General features: G+C 42.7%; 1 protein-coding gene across 5 annotated transcripts in view; it reads left to right on the top strand.

The window, feature by feature from the left end:
• GBF1 (golgi brefeldin A resistant guanine nucleotide exchange factor 1) overlaps window positions 1-22215 on the top strand; it is a 4751435-nt gene that overhangs the window by 211226 nt on the left and 4517994 nt on the right. For all 5 annotated transcript variants that reach the window (XM_044055999.1, XM_044056000.1, XM_044055998.1 and 2 more), the window contains exon 3: window positions 9993-10059. In XM_044055999.1, the coding sequence (XP_043911934.1) occupies window positions 9993-10059 (67 nt within the window). The remainder of the gene's footprint in view (window positions 1-9992; window positions 10060-22215) is intronic.

Raw genomic sequence — 22215 nt, 5'->3', positions numbered from 1 at the left:
GACAGATTAATAATGCTCAATACCCTTACATCACTGCCATTGTCACCATGAAAATTAACATCATCATTTGAATTATTACTTAAAATATTGTTAGTGACCCTGCAAACTTCATTACCCTCCACATACCTGTGAGTGGTGAATTCACGTACATGTCCCACACTTGCAACACTGTTATTAAAGTCCAGAACAATGTTGTTCTGTTCATTATATATAACCAAAAATACACCAAGGTACCACACAATAGCGTCTTTATTGCACAAAAAATAAGAATAGTGGTGAGCGCTTTTGCAAAACTAATTGCTTCATCAGACAAGAAAATAAAACACTTCATTGCTTATATACAGATGGAACCATTGACTCAATCACTGATGTCATAGGTCAATTAAGGCATTAAAGCTATATAAAACTTATAAATGTATAAATGTAGAAAAAGCTACATCTAGAGAAAACTGCATATAAAAGACACATATAAAAACTGCATGTAACTGCATACAAAAACTATATACAAAACTGTTGGTAAAATAAAAGGATAAAAATCTAGATCTAGTTATAAAATCTATCTACAATATGCATGTATAACTAAAAGTAGTCTATGTCTCTAAAATATGAATAAATAAAGTGTAATGGGTGTATGAGGTGCCTAAAATTAAACATGTTTGAGGCGTCTTGCTTTCAAGAAAGGAACCAAGGAAGTAGAGCCATTAAGGCCTGGATATTTATCTGCATTCAATTTAATGATCCATCTCTGTTCACAGCTTTCAGTAAAATTTTCTATATCCCCTCCTCTAATGTTTTTGTGCATGCGCTGTAGCACAAAAAACTTAAAAGAATGTGAGTTATCTGTATTAATAATATGCTGGGCGAGTGCATTAGTGGGTTTCTTATTTTTGACATCAAGAAAAGAAATTGAATGCAGATAAATATCCAGGCCTTAATGGCTCTAGTTCCTTGGTTCCTTTCTTGAAAGCAAGACGCCTCCAAACATGTTTAATTTTAGGCACCTCATACACCCATTACACTTTATTCATATTTTAGAGACATAGACTACTTTTAGTTATACATACATATTGTAGATAGATTTTATAACTAGATCTAGATTTTTATCCTTTTATTTTACCAACAGTTTTGTATATAGTTTTTGTATGCAGTTTTTATATGCATTTACATGTAGATATCCTTCAAGGATGCATCTGCAGTCCTTGCATATGGGTTGTCCTGCCTCAGGCAGCCCTGCGGTCGGCCGGATTCCAAAGTCTGGGTCTGGCTTCGGCTGATGTCGCCCTCTCCCCGACGTCAGAGCGCCTGGGGTATAAAAGAGTCAGCCGACGCCATCTTCCTCAGTCTTTCTTGCCGCGTGGTGCCCGAAGCAGAAGCAGTTCGCAAGTGCCGGTTGGCCAGCTCCTGTAAATTCAGCTACCGAAGACTTCAAAAAGCTAAGTACCCCGTTGGGGACTCTTTCTTGCCTCAGCCGATGTCAGATCAAACGCTTAAAGTTAATAATTGCTTGACTTGTGGGAAACAAATACCTCATAAGGATTTCCATTCCTACTGCCTCCCTTGCCTAGGCCCAGACCACGACGTCTCGGCCTGTACTGCCTGTGCCTCCTTTAATCGACGCACTCTTAGGCGTCGGTCGGAGTTTGCAGAGAAATTCTTTGGGGCTAGTTTCTCTTATAAAATGCCGTCGGAGACTCCGACTTCTCATTTAACCAAAAAACGGAAGGACAAGGACCAACACACGCGGATCGTGGTTTCGGCTGAAACCACGCCTAGGCCTACCGCGAGTGTCTCAGTCTCGGCTGAAACCGAGTCCTTGGTACTTCCGACCGTGGAAACGGTACAACCGACAGCCTCGGCCCCGGAGGCTTCTTCGGAGTCTGTTTTGGATTTACCCTCGGAAACCGGTGTTCAGGAATCTACTGACACCATTCCCTTAGACAAGACTACCCCAGCACGTGGAGCAGCCAGGCCCCCTGCATCCATGTCCATTAAAGCATTCACTAGGGCTAAAGCTGCTAAGCAACAAAAAAACTCTGCCTCCCAAGACTATTTCTCAGGGATCCACTACAGGTTCACAGATACTAACTTTGGCTGAGGATCTTATTTCCTTAATCAGGGGATCCCAGCCTCATCCGGACAGGGGCTCTCAACCCCCTCCAGACAAAAGGCCCAGGGCTGAGTCCGCTGATCCTCAGTCCTCTGATGAGGCCTCTGATGGCTCTGCTCTATCAGATTACCAGGAGGAGGCCTTCACGGCCTACGAGGATTCTGATGCAGAGGAATCCATTCCCTCTGCCTCCCCTCCTGAAGAGCTGTCCTTTGGGGAGACCCTTCACTCCATGAGAGAGCATTTCCAATGGCAGGGCCAGGAATTCTCCGATTCCAGGAAGAGATTAAGGACTTTTCTTCATTTACCTCAGCATAGACCTTTGGCTATTCCTCCTGTTTTAAGTGTCATTGATGATGTGTACTCCGAGTCTAGCACTACCCCTGACACCCTTCCTCCGGCTCCTGTTAAACCTGATAGGTACTACAGGGTCCCGGACTCGCATCATTTCCTTTACAAGGCCCACTCTGCTGACCCAGAAACTATTTCCCAGGGTCCTAAAGGGGTTGCAGCTGCCACTACTAAAAATCCACTCCCCTCTGAAAGGGAGTCCAGGGCTTTAGAGAGATGGGGTAAAAAAGTGTATACTTCTTCCACTCTGTCTACGAGGGCGTTAAATTGTCAATTTCATATGATACAGTACCAAGAGTATTTGTTGGATGGATTGCAGAAAAAGTCTTTTCCTGAACCCCTTGACCGTAAGTCACTCCAGGATCTGGTACATAACTCACAACAGGTTAGCAACCATTTCTTGCAGTGTGGTTATGATGCATTGGAAGCTTCATGTAGGTCAGCAATGACAGGTGCAGTCATACGTAGACATGCTTGGCTGAAGGAACAATCTCTGCCAGATCATGTTAAGGCTAAGCTTCTGGATGCTCCACTAGAAAAGCAAAAGTTATTTAGCTCCACTACTCAGGAGGTCTTAAAGAAATTTGAGGAAAAGGCTAAATCTGTACAAACAGTCAAAGATTTCCTCCAGGTACAACCACCAAGATTCAGCAGAAATTGGCCTTCTAAGAATTGGTCCTTTCCAGAAGAGAGATATCGGAGAGGCAAGAACAGGCGTGCCAGAGGTAGAGGGCAAGCTAGAGGCTCCTACAGAGGACGTCAATGGCAGCCTCCTAACCAGCGAGGTAGTGCAGGACCAACAACTGCTGCACAAGGACAGACTCAATGACTTCACCTTGATCCCGCCAACCAGGGCTCAATTAGAAGCACCTTTGGGCGGAAAATTGTCTTTATTCTTAAGAAATTGGCACAGTATTACAAGGGACAAATGGACACTGCAAATAATAGACAAAGGATACAGGTTCCATTTCCATACATTGCCAAAAAGAAAAGGAATGCCAAACCTGCCACCAAATCAAAGGGCAGAGGCTTTAAAACAAATTGCCAACCTATTGCAAATGAAAGCTATAGAAAAGGTTCCTCTCGCAGAACAAGGCCAAGTATTTTATTCCAGACTATTCCTTGTCCCAAGAAAAGAAAAACAATGGAGGCCTATTCTCGATTTGTCCGCACTCAATACTTATCTCATTGTGCCAAAATTCAAAATGCTGACCCTACAGCAACTCCTTCCCATGCTGGGCAAGGGGTCTTGGCTGGTAACTGTAGACCTCAAGGAGGCATACCTGCATGTCCCTATCAGACAAAGTTGCAGAAGACACCTCAGATTTCTTGCAGGTTCAGAGCATTATCAATTCTCAGCATTGCCCTTTGGCTTATCTACTGCGCCCAGAGTATTCACGAAATGCCTGGCATCAGTAATTGCACACTGCAGACTTCAGGGGATTCAAATATACCCGTATCTGGATGACTGCCTTATACAAGCGGACAGCCAACAAACTTTGGAAAAACATTTGAATTATGCCATCCGCCTTCTGCAGGCTTTGGGATACACAGTCAACATTCACAAGTCAAGACTTGTGCCATCCCAAAGAATAACTTTTCTGGGTGCGGAACTAGATACAACCACCCAAATGGCTTTTCTCACAGAAGAAAAACAAAGACAACTACCGGATTACTTCAAAAATCTGACAAAACAAACTCAGATGACTGCAAGGAAAATCCTGCAGGCCCTGGGTTACATTGCATCGTGCATTCTTCTGATTCCACAAGCAAGGCTGCATATGAGAAAACTACAATGGTACCTAAGGAGTTCATGGTCTCAGCACAATCACAGCCTAGAAACTTTGATACCACTCATTCCATGCCTTCAAAAGGAATTCCTGTGGTGGGCCCAAGCAAGCCAGTCGAACAGGGGTCTGCCTTTCAGCAAACCAGTAACCAGCCAAACCATTACCTCGGACGCTTCAGACCATGGATGGGGAGCACACATGGAGGACAGATGCATCCAAGGACTATGGTCTCAGAAAGAATTGCACATGCACATAAACCAAAAGGAAATGCTGGCAGTGATGCATGCAGTCGAGGCCTTCAAGGACTTTCTACATCAAGGCCACCTGCTAATAAGGACGGACAATACCACAGTTATGTGGTACATAAACAAGCAAGGAGGTACACATTCCTACCCTTTTTGCGACTAGCAATGAATCTTTGGGAACTTTCCCTAAAACTCAATATAGAGCTGCAATCCCAGTTTGTGCCAGGAAAAGACAATATACTGGCGGACAGCCTAAGCAGAAATCCCATGGATCCACACGAATGGATGCTACACCCAGACATCTTCCTTCAGATAACACAATTTTGGGGAAGGCCGGACATAGATCTTTTTGCCTCCCACCGCAATCATCAGTTGAAGAAATTCTGTTCGAGGACATACCACCCACAAGCATGGAAAGTGGACGCCCTCTCTTTCAGCTGGAATACTCTAACAGTGTATGCATTTCCACCTCTTTCACTAATGACCAGGGTCTTACTGAAAATCAGGACAGAGCAGCCAAAAGTGATTCTAATAGCCCCGGATTGGCTGAGGCAACACTGGGTACCCACTGTTATGATGCCTGTCACACATGAAACTGTGGCCTCTACCACAATGGTCACTCCTTCTGACAGCACAATTACAAAACTCTGCACTCCAGCCTGAAAACCCTACAGCTGACAGCCTGGAGAATACCTTGACTCCTCACCAGGAAAAGCTATCCAAGAGAGTGAAGGATATCATCATGGAAGCTCGCAGACCTTCCACGAGAAAGGCATATTCAGCAAAATGGAAAAGATTCAACACTTGGAGCACCGCAAAGGGCCTAGATGCCACAGTGTTGAGCATGGCACATATCCTGGAATACTTGGCAGAAATGCTCCACAATGGCCTTTCATACTCTTCCATAAAAATTCATGCTTCAGCAATTTCAGCAGAATGCAATACTGATCCACCTGTCTTCTCTCATCCTCTCCTAAGGCAGTTTCTAAGAGGTATTAAAAACATCAGTCCTCCAAGAAAACCACCAGTGCCTACATGGGACCTTAACTTCATGTTGGAAAAGTTGACTGTACCTCCTTTTGAACCAGCAGCATCTTCAGAGTTACAGTTCCTGTCTTGGAAGACTGCCTTCCTTCTGGCCATAACCTCAGCAAGAAGAGTATCTGAATTGCAGGCACTCATGGCAGTACAACCATTTATTATTTTTCATCAGGACAAAGTCTCCTTGAGAACCAATCCTTCATTCATGCCAAAGGTGGTATCCAGGGTCTCATTGAACCAAGCTATTCGCCTGCCTACCTTCTTTCCAGATCCACAAAACAAGGGGGAAAACTTCTACATACCCTGGACATTCACAGACTGTTACGCTACTACTTGGACAGAACTAAGACTTTCAGAAAAACTGACCAGCTGTTGGTAGCATATGCTGCAGGCATCCAAGGCAAAGCAATTTCCAAACAGACAATTTCAAAATGGATAGGAAATTGCATTCGATTCTGCTACTCTTATCATGGAAAAACTGTGCCAGCTAACATCAGGCCTCATTCCACCAGAGCCACAGCCACCTCCACAGCCTTTTTAAGAGGGGTGGCTACCAAGGACATTTTAGAAGCTGCTACATGGAGCTCCGTGCATACATTTACCAAGCATTACAATTTGCCCTTATATTCCAGATCCAGAGCAGGCTTTGCTACAGCAGTCCTGCAGGGCATTTTAGCTACACCATCATTTTCTTAGATCCTTCCACCCCCAGCTTGGCTATGGTATTCTACCCATATGTAAGGACTGCAGATTCATCCTTGAAGGACATAGTACAGTTTTGTACCTACCATAAATGTAGATGTCCGATAGGTATGCATCTGCAGTCAGGTTTTCCCTCCCTCCTTCCCCTCTGTGGTATTTCTTGGGTACTTATCCCTCTTATAGCTAGCTGGGGTTATCTATTACGGTGTATTTGTTTTTTATTACTGTGCATGTTTGGAATATTTTGCATTTCTACAAATTTAGCCTTCCTTAGAGGGCACCTGGCATCTGGGGCAAGAAAAACTGAGGAAGATGGCGTCCGCTGACTCTTTTATACCCCAGGCGCTCTGACGTCGGGGAGAGGGCGACATCAGCCGACGCCGGACCCAGACTTTGGAATCCGGCTGACCGCAGGGCTGCCTGAGGCAGGACAACCCATATGTAAGGACTGCAGATGCATACCTATCGGACATCTACATTTATGGTAGGTACAAAACTGTACTTTTTTATATGTGTCTTTTATATGCAGTTTTCTCTATATGTAGCTTTTTCTACATTTATACATTTATAAGTTTTATATAGCTTTAATGCCTTAATTGACCTATGACATCAGTGATTGAGTCAATGGTTCCATCTGTATATAAGCAATGGAGTGTTTTATTTTCTTGTCTGATGAAGCAATTAGTTTTGCGAACGCTCAACACTATTCTTATTTTTTGTGTAATAAAGACGCTATCGTGTGGTACCTTGGTGTATTTTTGGTTATATATAGTTCTGGTTTTGTGCACCTGGGTTTTACCTGAAGCCGTTTCTCTTTTTATACATTTTTGTTCTGTTTATTGCCTTTTTGTTTGCCATCTCCGACCATGTTTATTCATATTTTGTTGTAGACTTGCTCGTTGATTACTAATCTGCTGTACTTGTTGGGCACCATTCTTTCGTAAATCCTCAAACAAAACTCTCCATCACCGGAACCCACCTCTGTGGAAGAGAAAGAAGACTCTCGCGAACCTTGAGAAAAACTGTCCAAGTTCTTTAAGGTGGATCTGCTTCTGCGACGTTTACGTTGCCACTAAAAAATGAAATTGTTCGTATAGTCTCTTGTATCTCGCTCTAGTTAGTTTCTTTTCCATTCGATCACCTCTCCTTCAGTCTTATTAATGCAAGCATAAATATCTTGCATTCCGGAGGAAAGCTTCCCGATGATTCGACCTTAAGCTCATCCTGCAACTTTAAGACGGAGCTTCGTATTTTCTCGTGAGCACAGTTGTTCTTTTTACTGAGCACCTTCAGCCATCCTAATGTGCACTGTAACAAAATGTTCTTCCACTCTTCTAATAAATGCAGTTCTTCCTCCAGAAACTCTGAAGCAGACAGTTTATCCACCCTAAGGCCCCGTGGTGTTAAATCCAGACTAATATACTTCTCTAATAGTTTGGTATCGTAGAACAGCATGATTTCCTTTATTAACAAATGCTCCAACTGTTCAAATTTAGCAGAAAATGGGTCACCTTTATCATGTGACCATGGATCATTTGCTGCAAACTTCATATCCCTCTCCTTCCAAACTTCAGCAACAGTACCTGGGAAAGACTCACAAGAGACCGGCCACGTTACCACCAACCGAAGCTCCAGTAAAAGACATTGTCCCAAACAAACACCACACCACGAAATTAGAAAGAAACACTTCAAAAGCCACGGTTAAATATCCAAAGTTTTACTCATGCTTCCTAGTACCTTGGCTTCAAATGCCTTCCAGGGAGTAATGTACATTAAGGATATAATTTATTTTATACCTATTGCAATTACATCATTATACAATTGCTGTCAATTGCTAATTATTAAACACAAACCCAAGGAATAATCAGAAAAATCAAAAAGGTCATATGACTTTTACATTTTCTCATTTATCCTGCTGCCCGAAAGGTTTTTAACTTTTTCTCAAACTTTGCACTTTCCACACGGATAAGTGCCCACTCTACCCCCTGGTTTTTTGTGTTCTGAGATTTAAAATCTCCTTAAGATTAAAAAATCTAGTATGTGAAAAAATAATCCTTTCCGGAAACAGATCTCCCACCTCATTGTACAAGTCATATGACCTTTTTTGATTGCAACACATGTGGTGGTGTATACACCGTATGGTGTAATTGTGAACCTTGTATGTGGTACATTAGTCAAACAAAGAGGATGGTAAAAAAAGAGAATAGTGGACCATGTTGGTGATGTTAGGAATGGCAGGCTAGAAAGCCCTGTGGCTCAACATTTTCATATGAAGCATAAGGGTTTATCTAATAGTTTGTTTTTCAGTGTATTGGCAAAACCACATTTCACACAAGGTATTGATATTCTGAGAACATTGCTAAAAATGAAAACTAAATGTATTATTAATTTTCAAACATTGTGGCCAAAAGGTCTGAATCTAGAATTGGATTTAAATGTGCAATTTTGTGTAATAGTTTTGCATTGCGTAAGTTTTATTGAGGATGGTACATGTATGGAAATGAGTATAATTGCATATAGGAATATCCATTCATCTATTTATTTATGTAAAAATTATTAAAAAAAAAAATTTAATAGAATGTAAATTAATATTTATAAGTAATATTTATATCATTCATATGAGAAGCATCTTTAGAAATGTGTTTACAATGGGTTAATGCTTTAGTCACTGATTTTTCTAACTTTTCTGGTTATTCATTGGGTTAGTGTTTTTTTAATGATTAGCAATTAACAGCAACTGTATAATTATGTAATTGCAATAGGTATAAAAGAAATGATATCCTTGATGTATATTATTCCCTGGAAGGCGTTTAAAGCCAAGGTACTAGGAAGCATCAGTAAAACTTTGGATATCTAACCGTGGCTTTTGAAGTGTGTTTCTTTCTAACTTTGTGGTGTGATGTTATTTGGGAAATTGGTGAATACTAACTTTACATGTGGTGTAGTACCTCAGTGCCTTAACAGTTGCTGGTTTGCAATGATACTTCGGACACCTCTATTAGAGAGGCTGTCAGTATTCGAAGGACTACAAATTGATCGCTTTAGGAAAAAGCTGTTGCTCAATAAATGTCACTTTAAGGATTTTCAGCAATTAAATTAGGTTTAGAGCAGTTTTAAAAACTGGTTGCAGAATTTGTAAGATGTTGTGACCGACACTACTGCCATCTTTTTTATATGGGAGTTTAATAAAAAACTTTCTTATGCCTACCCTTACTTTTATAAGTGATTTTGAAATGGATTCGGGGAAGTAGAAGGCAAAGCAGTAAAACAAGGTGACAAGGCCCATTGACTGCCATTTTATGGTAAAACATATTAAAATGCAATAAGAAGTACTTTGCATAATGCCAGTGTATTAAAATAACTCCCAAGTACCATGATGAAATGAAAAGAAACAATTTTGGTTCGAGTGTAGAGTTTTTCTTCATTCACTGATGTTGCCATCAGTGAAGTGCCATTCCACTGAGGTAAAAGGCTTTTTCACCGTTTTGGTTGGTGTTCATGTGAATGAGTGCAAGGACCAAAGTAGATAACTTACTAGTGCATCCATTTGCCTTTTCAGTGGGTGTTGCGTCTCTGCAGGTTTCTGCTATGTTATCAGTTTTCTGCTAATTATTTTCACTGTACGTTTTAGGTTCACTGTTTTTGAAATGTCCTGCAGTTGAATTTAGGTTTATACTGTCCTATTGTTTTGCATGGTTTGTGTAGCTGGTGCTTTTGAAGTGCTGGATTGTTATTAAGCTTGTTTCTTTTATTTAGGATGAAGAACAGGATCCGTTACTAAACAGTTTTGGCCACCTTAAAGATGTATTAAACAGTATAACAGGTATGTGATTCTTTTCCATAGAAAATCTAGAGAAGTTTTAAGACTTTATTCCCAGGACTGATAAAAGTACTGCAACAAGCTCTGTTTTAGCCCACAAGAAATGAGGATTAAAAAAGTAATGTAGTGGGGATTGAGGAATCTAAATTTTTGTTAAATAGATTCTTTTTGGTATTGTAGGGCGGCCACGGTGGTGCAGCGGTTAGCGTTGCTGCCTCACAGCAAGAGGTTCTCCGGTTAGATTCTCTGCTGGGGTGCCTTCTGTGCGGAGTCTGTATGTCCTCCCTGTGGTCACGTGGGTTTCCTCCGGGTGCTCCGGTTTCCTCCCACATCCCAAAGACATGCAGTAGGTGGATTGGACACTCTAAATTGGCCCTAGGTGTGAGTGTGTGTCTTCTATGGAAGGTTGGGTGCCGGGCTGGCAACTCGACACTGTAAAACTCCACTGCCAATCAGGAGCAGACAGGTGATCTGCTGTGGCGACCCCTAACCGGGATAAGCCGAAAGAAGAAGAATAAGAAGATTATTTTTGGTATTGTGTGTATTAGAGGTTGGATTAGTAAAATTAAGGTGTTTTGCAAGTAGTAAATGGCAAAAGTAGATTGCTTCTATTTCCATTGAAAGAAATGTGGATAAAGGAGGTTGAAGGACTTGAAAGAGGTTATAAAAGGTCAACCTGACAGTGTGTGCATGTAATACAAAAGCTGGAACTAGATACTTAACAAAAAAAGCTGTTATAAATAAAAGGTTGGAATAATAACTTTTTAACATAATGACCGTTTTGATACCTTTAAATGTTGATCTCACAGATGTATACAAAAAAGAGAAAGTAGTGAACTATGTAAAAAAATGTAGAGTGCAAATAGCTATGCTGCATTTGGAAATAACTGAACATGTGAATTTGATAAAGATTTTCAGGGCAGTTATTCAGTAGAATACTTGGGACAGAAGAAAAGAAGAATACTTGTATTAATTGCAAGAGGAGCTCCAATATTGATAGAGGATTAAAAAAGAAAATGGCAGATAGTACTAAGGAGCTACTGGCAAGGGAGGAGGATAACAGTGGCATATATTTATATTCCACCTAAAACTGCTATAATGGAGCTTAAGAAAATTATGGGAGAAATAATCAGTTTTCAGCAGGGAATATTACTTGTAAATGGGAACTGGAATTTGATTTGCAGCAAGAAAGATGTGTCTGGGAGGCCCAGAGGGAGAAATATAACAAAGGAGGGTGGATTTTTTTAAAGAAATTTATGAAAATATTTGGCATGGAAGATGTGAATTCAGTAGTAGGAGTTTGGAGTAAACTTGCATATTCCCCAAGGTAGAAAAACGGGGCTAGGCTAAACAGAACGTGCATTTAATTTAAAGTTTTCATATGCATCCAATAACAGTTTCATATCAAGTGCTGGTAATTAAAATAAAAATACAGGGTAGTGAAATAAAAGTGAGATGCAAGAACTTTCCCGCCTATCTGTTGAAAAGAGAGGAATTTAAGGAATGGGTAGTGGACATTATTCAGGAGCTATTAGAGAAGACAGATTGCTGTTAAGCAACTGTTTTTTTGATAGTAATGCCAGAGCACAAAAACTTTTTTTAGCACAGTGACATAGGCAACAGAAAGAAAGGGTTGTCACCCATCTTAGGGAGCCTGTAATAAGGAAGATAACAAGAGATCCTTTAGAGGTACTAGAAATATTTTGGAAATTTTATGAAAGGCTGTATAAAGCACAGTAATATGGAGATCAAGAAAAGGTACACATGGAAATGTTTTATGGAAGAATTAAATTTGCCAAGATTAAAAGTAGATGAGGCTTGATTTAATAATAGTTAGGATAGGTGAAGAGTTGAGGTAAAAATGGTGATATATAACCAATCAACAGGAAATTCCCCAGGAACAGATGGTATTCCTGTTGAAGTTTGGAAGCTAGGAGGGAAAAACTAATAAAGATTTGGAAGGTTTTGTTTAACAGTACTTTAAGAGAAGCACCAACTTCCTGGAAGAAAGCAGTGGTGGCTGTAATACTTGGAGGGTAAAGACCCATCAGATCCAGTTTTATACACATCCATTTCAATCCTAATCCATGATTTTAAAGTGTTATTTCTTGTTGTGTCTTTTCAGCTTTTCCCGGTTAGGGGTCGTCGCAGCGGAACTCCGGTCCGCTAATGATTGGTAGTTGATTTTTACATGCCGAGTTACCAGCCCTGACACACAACCCTCAACGAAGGTACGCCCATTCATGCATGTCTCCACACAGAAGACACTCTAGCTGAGAATCGAACCAGACAGCGTCTTATTGCAAAGCGGCAACGCTACTGCAGCACCACCACTACTATAATGGCTAAAAGCTGGCAAAGGTGATGCCAAAATTGATAGACATGGATCAGTGTGGTTTTGTGGAGGGGGCAAACATTTGACCACATTAACAAAACATTGCTGATCCAGAGGGAAGCTGAATGTCCGAAAATACCACTGTTGGTGGATCTTGATGCAGAAAAAGCATTTGACAGAGTAAGCTGGGAAGTGTGAACAGAGCAATGGAAACATTTGCTTTCACTGATAAAATTGTAAGGTTAATTAGCAGGCTATGAGGAATCAGAGGTGACAATTAAAATGGGTGGTGTCTTCTCTAATCATTTCTGTTTGAGCAGAGGAACCAGGCCAGGGGTGTATTCTTTTCTCTTTATTATTTGCACTATATTTAGAACCATTGGCAAAGAAAATAAGAGACTCAGAAATCCAAAGATATAATTGGTATGATAGTCGAGAGAAGCTGTCTCTGTTTGTACTTTGTAGATATTATTTTATATTTGATAAAACCAGAAAAGGACATTTCAGTGTTGAGCATTGAGGCAGTTTCAAATCTTTTGGGGATACAAAATTAATGAAACTAAAACAATGGCAGTAGCTGAAAATTATGTACCCACACACAGACTGGCTCAGCAATACCCATATTTGAGGACATGATGATAAAGTGAAGTACTTAGGAGTATGGATTAAAAAGAATTCTGGTATGGCAGCTAAGGATATGTAGGAAGAAACTAAACAAAAGATAATGCAGAAACTGAAACATTGAAAGTTTTGAATGTCCTTCTAGTCTCATGTTGCAGTATTCATAACCTTTGGATTAGCCTCCATCTAGCGACCTGAACGTCTGGCTAGTTATAGAAAAACTTTAGTCACTGCAAGGTATGTGGGATGTCTGTGTGCTGTGGGGTGTGTGGGCCATAAGTGACATCTGCACGTATCTTCAGAACTTATCTACCTCCAGTAGAACATCAGCTCATCCTGCCATCTCTGTTGTTGGATCCTACAATTTTATGTTAAGTACCCCGTTGGGGCCTTTTTCTTTTTTTCTTGGTCCATGCATGTCTGCCCAGGTTCATGTCATCCAGAAAAGGAAAGTGTAGGTGTGGATGTCTGCTCCCTCATAAGGACACCCGCGACCTGTCTGATGTTCATCGTGTTTCACTGTTGCAGTCATTACTCTTGGGTTATCCTGCTGGCAGGCTACCCTCAGTCGGCCAGAATTCCAAAGTCTAGGTCTGGCGTCAGTTGCTGTCGCCTCTTCCCTGACGTCAGTGCGCCAGGGGTATAAAAGATGCAGCCGACGCCATTTTCTTCAGTCTTTCTTGCCGCGCGGTGCCTGAAGCAAAAGCAGTTCGCAAGTGCCGGTCGGCCGACTCCTGAGATTTTCAAATCCGAATTTCAGAACCAAAGTCTTCATTAAAGCTAAGTACCCCATTGGGGAAACTTTTTTCTTGCTCCAGACCGATGTCAGAAAAAGTTAACAATTGTATTTCTTGTGGGAAGCAAATACCTCATAAGGATTTTCACTCTTACTGTATTCCTTGCCTAGGCCCTGATCACAACGTTGCTAGCTGTCGGTTTTGTGCTAGATTTAACCAACGCACTCTCAAGCGTCTGTTAGATTTTGCATTTCATTACTTTGTCCGAAGATTTAATTATATAATGCCGTTGGACCAGCTGACAACCGGAGTTTACAAAAAAATGCAAGGACAAGGATAGGCATCCAAGGTCCAAAACAGACGACAAAGCCTCTACTAGGCCAGTCGCCGGTTTTCAGTGAGGTGCTTTCGCAGCCCCTGGCACCCGCTACCTCAGAGCCACAGGCCGCTACCAACTCCCACGTGGAGCCAACTGGGCCTCTGGATACTCAAGGTATTGGACACTCAGAAATCATACCCTCAGATGTGTCCGGAGCAGCTGAGCAGGCATCTGCTTCTGAGGGTGTCTTCAGACCTACACAACTATATAGTAAGCCATCTTCAGCTTCAAAGACTAAAGCAGCTCTAAAGACAAAGAAACAAATACAGCATTCTTCTACTCAGACTTCCATGCCTAAAAAACAGATGCTCAAAATGGCCGAAGACCTAATTACTTTGATCAGGGGCTCCCATCCCCCTCCTGATAAGAGGCCTAGGCAAGAGACAGAGTATGATTCTTCTAGGTATCTGTTTCCTCCGATTCCTCTTCTGAACAGGATTACTCCATGCTTCCCTATGAGGATTCTGATGCTGAAGAATCCATTCCTTCAGCCTCTCCTCCTGAGGATTATTCTTTTGGGGAAACCCTGCATACTAAGAGAGCATTTCCACTGGGAGAGCTAAGATTATTCTGAATCTAAGAAAAGGCTCAGAGACATTCTGCTTCTTCCTCAGCACAGACCCCTTGCTATTCCACCTGTTCTAGACATTGTAGATTATGTATTTTCAGAGTCCGGCCTGTCCCCTGAGTCTTTACCCCCTGCACCTGCTAAGCCAGACAGATACTACAGGGTCCCGGATTCTCATAAATTCCTATATAAAAACCCAGCTGCTGACCCAGCAACTATTTCTCAGGGTCCCAAGGGGGTTGAAGCTTCCACTGCAAAAAACCCTGTTCCCTCTGATAGGGATTCTAGGGCTCTAGACAGCTGGGGGAAAAAAGTCTACACTTCTGCTACCCTGGCTGTAAGGGCTTTAAATTGTCAGTTTCATATGCTTAAATATCAGCAATATTTAATGTCACTGCTTAACTCATTCCTTCCAGTACAGCTCTTTTGACTGTGTACCTTTAACTCCCAGTGGGTGTGGCTTTAGCCTTTAAAAAATGAAGTTATCCCCTTACAGTCCTAACAAATACTTATTGACAGAGGTCAAATATCAATATAATTGTTTTGCCATGAATGCTACAAGATAAACTATTCTGGTACATTGTATGTAGCATGGTTTTGGAATTATTGATGCAAATATGAGCAAGAAATATTTGGCCTACAGAGGCTAGGAGTTAACTGCAGAAACCCCTGGAGGCGTTACTCGGCTGTAATGAGTTAAACAGAAAATGTTGACAAATATTGAATGTTCAGAGAACAAGGAATTGCAGGATTTATTGCATGCAACTGAATAAGTGGGAAAGCATACTTTGCAATGTGGTTATGATTCACTGGAGGCCTCTTGCAGGGCCGCTGTTACAGGTTCTGTTATTAGAAGGCATGCTTGGTTAAAGGAACAGAATCTGCCTGATCATGTTAAAGCAAAATTATTAGATGCACCATTACAGCATGATACTTTGTTTGGTACTAAAGCAGAAGAGGTGTTGAAAAAAATGGAGGATAAAGCAAAATCCATGCAGATAGTCAAGGATTTCTTACAGGTACAGCCACCCAGGTTTTAGCAGGAACTGGCCTTCTAAAAATTGGTCCTTTCCAGTGTCAGACAGACCACAAAGAGGCAGATGCAGGCATCCCAGAGGCAGATCTCAGCCCCAAGGCTCATACAGGCCTAAACAATGGGGTGCTCCTACCTCCAAAAGCAGCGAAGACAAATCACAACCCTACAGGAAACAGTCCCAATGACTTTCCTGTACCAGTTCCAAGCAGTTTTCTTTTGACAGCCCCCTTAGGGGGAAAACTAGCACTTTTTTCATCAAATTGGCAAATGGTTACCCAAGACAAATGGGTCCTGAACATAGTGTCCCAAGGCTACAGGTTCCATTTTCACACACTACCAAGGTCAAAGAGCATGCCAGACCTGCCACACAATCAATGGGCATAGGCAGAAAAGCAAATTACAGCCCTCATGGACATGAGGGCCATTCAGCAAGTACCACAAGAGCAGGGGCAAGGATTTTACTCCAGACATTTCCTACCCAGGAAGGACAAAACCTGGAGACCAATACTGGACCTGTCTATACTAAATATGTTTTTGGAAGTTCCAAAATTCAAGATGTTGATTCTACAGCATGCTGGGCAAGAGGGCTTGGCTCATAACTTTGGACCTAAAAGAGGCATACCTGCTTGTCCCAATCAGACAATCTTGCAGAAGATACCTCAGATTCATAGCTGGCTCAATGCATTACCAATTCTCTGCACTGCCCTTTGGCTTATCTACTGCGCCCAGGGTCTTCACAAAATGCCTGGGAGCAGTAATTGCGTTTTGCAGACAAAAAGGAATTCAAATATATCCCTACTTGGACGGCTGCCTAATTCAAGCAGAGAACAAAGACACTCTTCTAAAGCATCTGGCGTTTGTAAAAAGATTACTAATTGGCCTAGGGTACACAGTAAACGAAAATAAATCAAAACTAGTGCCCTCTCAAGAGATAATATTCCTGGGTGCAAGCTTAAACACAACTGCCCAGATGGCTTATCTCATGCCAGTCAAGCAAATGCAACTGACTACTTACTTCAAGAAATTGGCAACAAAAACCCACTTATCTGCAAGGAAAATCCTGCAGGCCTTGGGTTTCATGGCATCCTGCATTCTACTAATTCCATATGCCAGACTGCATATGAGGAAACTACAGTGGTATCTGAAAAGTGTTTGGACTCAGCATTGCCACAGCCTGGAGACAGTAATTGCATTCATTCCCTGCCTACAACAGGAGTTTCGATGGTGGGCAGAAGCCTGTCACCACAACAAGGGTCTGCCATTCAGTTTACCCACAGCCAGACAGACACTGACAATGGATGCATCAGATTATGCCTGGGGGGGCCCATATGGCAGGAAAATGTATTCAGGGCACATGGCCTGCAAACCAGATGCATCTTCACATCATTCAAAAAGAGATGCTAGCTGTTCAAAATGCCCTGACAGTTTTCAAGGACCTGCTTCATCCAGGACAGTTACTGATAAAGATAGACAACATGCTACGGTCATGTGGTACATAAACAAGCAGGGAGGTACACATTCCAACCCCCTCTGCAGACCAGCAATGACCTTATTGGACACAGCATTAGCTTTTCAAGTTCACCTGCAAGCACAATTCCTGCCAGGAAAACAAGTACTCTGGCAGACGAACTAAGCAGAAACCTCATGGATCCCCACAAGTGGAAACAATCAGATCCTGCACAGCCAACTCAGAACCTTAAATCTGGCATCATGGCGGATAATGTAGCCATTCAGAACACTCCTCTTTCAAAAGCTGTTATGGATGTTATCTTGGAGGCCAGGAAGCCCAGTACCAGAAAATCTTATGCAGAAAAATGGAAGAGATTCTGTGCTTGGAACCAGGAACAAGGCATTGACACGTTTGTACAAAATATACCTCAGATTTTACAATACCTAACTGAGATGCTGAACAAAGGCCTTTCTTTCTCATCAATTAAGATTCATGCCTCTGCCATTTCAGCCCATTACAATACGGAACCACCTATCTTTTCTCATCCTTTAATAAGGCTATACCTCAGAGGGGCCAAAAACATTAGGCCTCTAAGGAGAGCACCAATTCCGGCTTGGGACCTCAATTATGTTTTGGAAAAACTCACTGCCTCCTTTCGAGCTAGCATCGACAGCAGATATAAAATTCTTATCCTGGAAAACAGCTCTGCTCCTAGCAATAACCTCTGCAAGGCAAGTCTGAGTTACAAGCACTCATGGCTGTGGAACCTTTCATCATTTTTCATCCAGACCGGGTTTCTCTGAGGACAAACCCTACATTTATGCCTAAGGTGGTGTCCAGTGTGGCCCTCAACCAAACCATTCACTTGCCTACCTTTTTCCCCAAATCCACAGAACAAGGGTGAGAAAATTCTGCATTCTTTGGACATACACAGGCAGTTACGCTTCTACTTGGACTTTCAGAAAGACTGAGCAACTTTTAGTGTCATATGTTGCAGGATCACAAGGAAAGGCTATCTCAAAACAGACCAGTCTCTAAATGGATAGGCAATTGCATCTGTTTCTGCTATTTTCAACATGGCAAATCAGTGCCTAAGGACATTAGGCCTCATTCCACCAGAGCAGCAGCCACTTCAGCAGCCTTCCTCAGAAGAGTACCAACCAAAGATATCTTAGAGGCTGCAACTTGGAGTTCAATGCACACCTTTACAAAGCACTACCACTTGCTTCTCTACTCTAAGTCCAGAGCAGGCTTTGCCACTGCAGTTCTGCAGGGCCTCATAGCCTCTCCTAATCCTATTTAGCCCAGCCACCCATCCTCAGCTTTGGGATTCTACCCAAGAGTAATGACTGCAACAGTGAAACATGATGAACATAGTACAGTTGTGTACCTACCATAAATTTAGATGTTAAGAGTGTATTCACTGTTGCACTCCAAGTTACCCACCCACCATCCCCTTCTCTTTGCTGGGACTTATCTGCACTTCTCTATCCTATACAACCTTTTTGGTGTATTTGCTTGTAGATGAAGGAAATGTCATTTTTGTGCATGCATTTCTTATTGGCATATTTTTCAGCCTACCAATTTGGGGTACCTGACATCTGGGGCAAGAAAAACTGAAGAAAATGGCGTCGGCTGCATCTTTTATACCCCTGGCGCACTGACGTCAGGGAAGAGGTGACAGCAACCAACGCCGGACCTAGACTTTGGAATTCTGGCCGAATGAGGGTAGCCTGCCAGCAGAATAACCCAAGAGTAATGACTGCAACAGTGAATACACTCTAACATCTACATTTATGGTAGGTACACAACTGTACTTTCTGCCTAGGGCCCCACCACAACCATAAGACCTGTGCGATCTGTCAAGCTTTATTCCCAAAGACTCTTTGCACCTTTCTTCATGCCCTTAATATCTGTCTAGAGAACCAATGACTCAAACATCTTGTTCTTGAGATGGCAGGGCCATTCAGCCATACCACCATGCCATTGAAAAGAAGGCCAACGTTACCAGGCCTGAGACTACTGCTGCACCTCTTCCACCAGACACATTTCCCCTGTGGCTGAGATATGCCTGGAGTAATGTATGGAACCAGACTCTGGTATAGCAAACATTCTGGAGGCCACAAAACCAAGGTCTGAAAGCACGTCTGTTGAGGTAATGCAGACGTTTGGTAGTGATGACAAGGGGGAACCTCTACTCACTGCAGACATCCAGACTGCTCCTTCCACCGCTTGTGAGGCTTCTGACTCTAGGCCCTCCTTAGGACCTCCACCCTCTAGGCCTGTTTCTTCTTGAAAAAAGAAACAGAAAACCAAACATGTGACTTCACCTCCTGAGAACTTGCCTGATTGGCAACCTTTCTCTGTTTGTTCAATGCCTTTATGGACCTTAGGCCTTCCATGCCTGCTTCTCCTCTGGTTGCCCCTCCTGTTATCAGCCCTAGGACCCAGACTGTACATCCTCTTACAATAGAGGCTGAATATTCTTCAGATTCCTTTTTTGAGGATTCTCTGTCTTGCGCTTCACAAATGCCTTCCCCTCTAGGATATGTCTCCCCAGAGGATTACTCTGCTGAGGGGGATTCCCCTGGGGATGACCTTACCTTTAGAGATGATGTCTCTCGGATGAGAGAGTTTTTCAGATGGGACTCCACAGAAATGTCTGAAGTCCAAAAGAGGTATTATGAACTCCTACAAATGGATACCCCTTCATCTTCTGCCATTCCACCAGTCCTTTCAGCTTTCTAGATACCTTTTCTGCAGCTTCTAAAAATCCTGAATCCCAACCCCTTGCTCTTAGAAGGCATGACAGATTTTATAAGGTCCCAGAAGGGGCAAAGTTTCTAATAAAATGCCCTGCTGCTGATCCGGGTACCACTTTTGTCTCTGCAGACAAACCCTCCAGACTGCTACCCTCTACCTCTGTCCTTCCTTATGATAAGGACAGCAAAACTATGGAGAGAATTGGCAAGAAGGTGTATACCTCTGCCACTTTGGCATTTAGGACCATCAACTACCAGACACACGTGTCTAAGTACTTTCTGGCCCTTTTAACTCGAGCTTCAAAGCTCTTGGATGACCTCCCTGATTTGGTCACAAATCTCTAACCTGATCTGTGTCCTCACAAGTGACGAGACACTCTATCAAATGCAGTGATGATGCAGCAGAGGTCTCTGCCAGATCTGCAGCCTCTGCCTCCGTGCTCAGAAGGTACTTTTGGTTGAGGCTCCAACCCCTTCTTGACGATATCACGGCTAAACTTCTAGATATCCCCCTAGACAATACTGCTTTTTTTGGGCCCCAAGTGGCAAAACTTTTCAAAACCCTTCAACAGAAGAGGAAAGAACTACAGGACTTGAAACATTTGTTTGTGTCACCATTTCCTAAATTCCACAGAAATAACCCTACTAAGACACAATTTATTAGAAAACATTCAGCTTCTGTCTTCCTGCTAGGGGAAAAAGAGTTCCAGAAAGCAATATCCACCTTCCAGGCTTGCCCAGACACCAACCCAGAAACCTTTGTTTTTGGACAAAGCAGGTAGTCTGTGACTGCCTCCACCCTCCACCTCCAGACTCTATACCTCTTTCCCAAAGACTCTTACTGTCTCCCTTTCTAGAAAAGCATTACCTCAGGCAAGTGGGTCTTGTCAATCATAGAAGAAGGTTACTTCATGATGTGGGCCATTCCTCCACTCTTAAGAGGCCTCCCTCAGCCACCAAAGAACCAGATGCCCCTATTCCAACCAGTCTTAGTCTCCTCTCTCAAGGGTCTATCCAACCAGTCCCTACATCAGAAAAAGGAAGGAGCTTTTACTCCATACTTTTGCTGGTCCCAAGAAAGGATGGCTCATGGAGACCCATCCTGGATCTCTCGCACTTCAATCCTTTTCTTGGAATTACCCACCTTACCCATACTAACACTTCAGACTCTATTTCCACTGCTAATGCCTCAGACTTTTTCAGATTCCTACTTGCATATCCCCATCCAGCCGAAGTACAGGAAGCACTAGCGCTTCTGTTTGGGTTCCTTGCATTTTCAATTTCTTGCTTTAACCTTTTGGACCGTCTACTTCTCCAAGGGTATTCACCAAGTGTCTGGCTCCAGTGGTAGCTTATTGCAGGATTCTAGGGATACAGATTTTCCCATACCTGGACGACGACCTGATCCAGGCAGACTGTTGCAGTACCCTCCAGAACCATCTCCAGACAGTTATTTCTGTTCTGCAGTCCCTGGGTTTCACTATCAACTTCCCCCAAATCCATCCTAAACCTTTCAGGACCAAGTCTTCCTGAGGTGCCGAATCAGGACAGAAGTTAAGATGGCATTCCTCCCACCCCATAAGATGGAAAGCCTGAAGGAATACCTATTGTTTGTCACCCACGCCCCTGTAATGACAGCAAGAGAATACCTCACACTCTTGGGGAATATGGCTTCTACAGCCCCCATGTTGCCACTGTCAAGACTCCACATGAGGAAACTTCAGTGGTACCGGAGGTCCACATGGACATAACACTCCCACCCTTTGGACCACACCATTCCCTTCCTACCATGCCTAAGAAAGGAGACCCTTTGGTGGGTGAATCAAGTCTCTCTGAACCCAGGACTTCCCTTACAACCCCTAACTTTAGTCCAGGAAATGTCCATAGATGCTGCAGATCTGGGTTGGGGAGCTACTGTGGGCAACTTGAAGGTGCAAGTCACATGAACAGGCCCCTTTAAGAGGGAGCACATCAACATCAGAGAGGTGAGGGCTCTCATCTTTGCACAGAGGGCTGAACAACACTACTATTCTTTGGTATGTGAACAGACAGAGGGGAACAGGATCATACTTGCTATGCAGACTTGCACTTCAGGCATAGGAATTGGTGGTCCAGCATGAGTCTTTCTGGAGGCTGTCTATGTCCCCTCAGCTCGGAACACTCAGGCAGACATTTTGAGCAGGTCACAATCCCATGAATGGATGCTATACAAGGATGTGTATCTGGATATAGTCCACAGATGGGGTATGTCACAGATGGACTGGTTTGCTT

Source organism: Protopterus annectens, chromosome 14.part0, assembly GCF_019279795.1.
Source record: "Protopterus annectens isolate FY-2018-M chromosome 14.part0, PAN1.0, whole genome shotgun sequence".
In the NCBI taxonomy this organism is placed as follows: domain Eukaryota; kingdom Metazoa; phylum Chordata; order Ceratodontiformes; family Protopteridae; genus Protopterus; species Protopterus annectens.
Note: the sequence above shows the minus strand (reverse complement) of the source record. Positions and strands in the feature narration are given on the sequence as shown.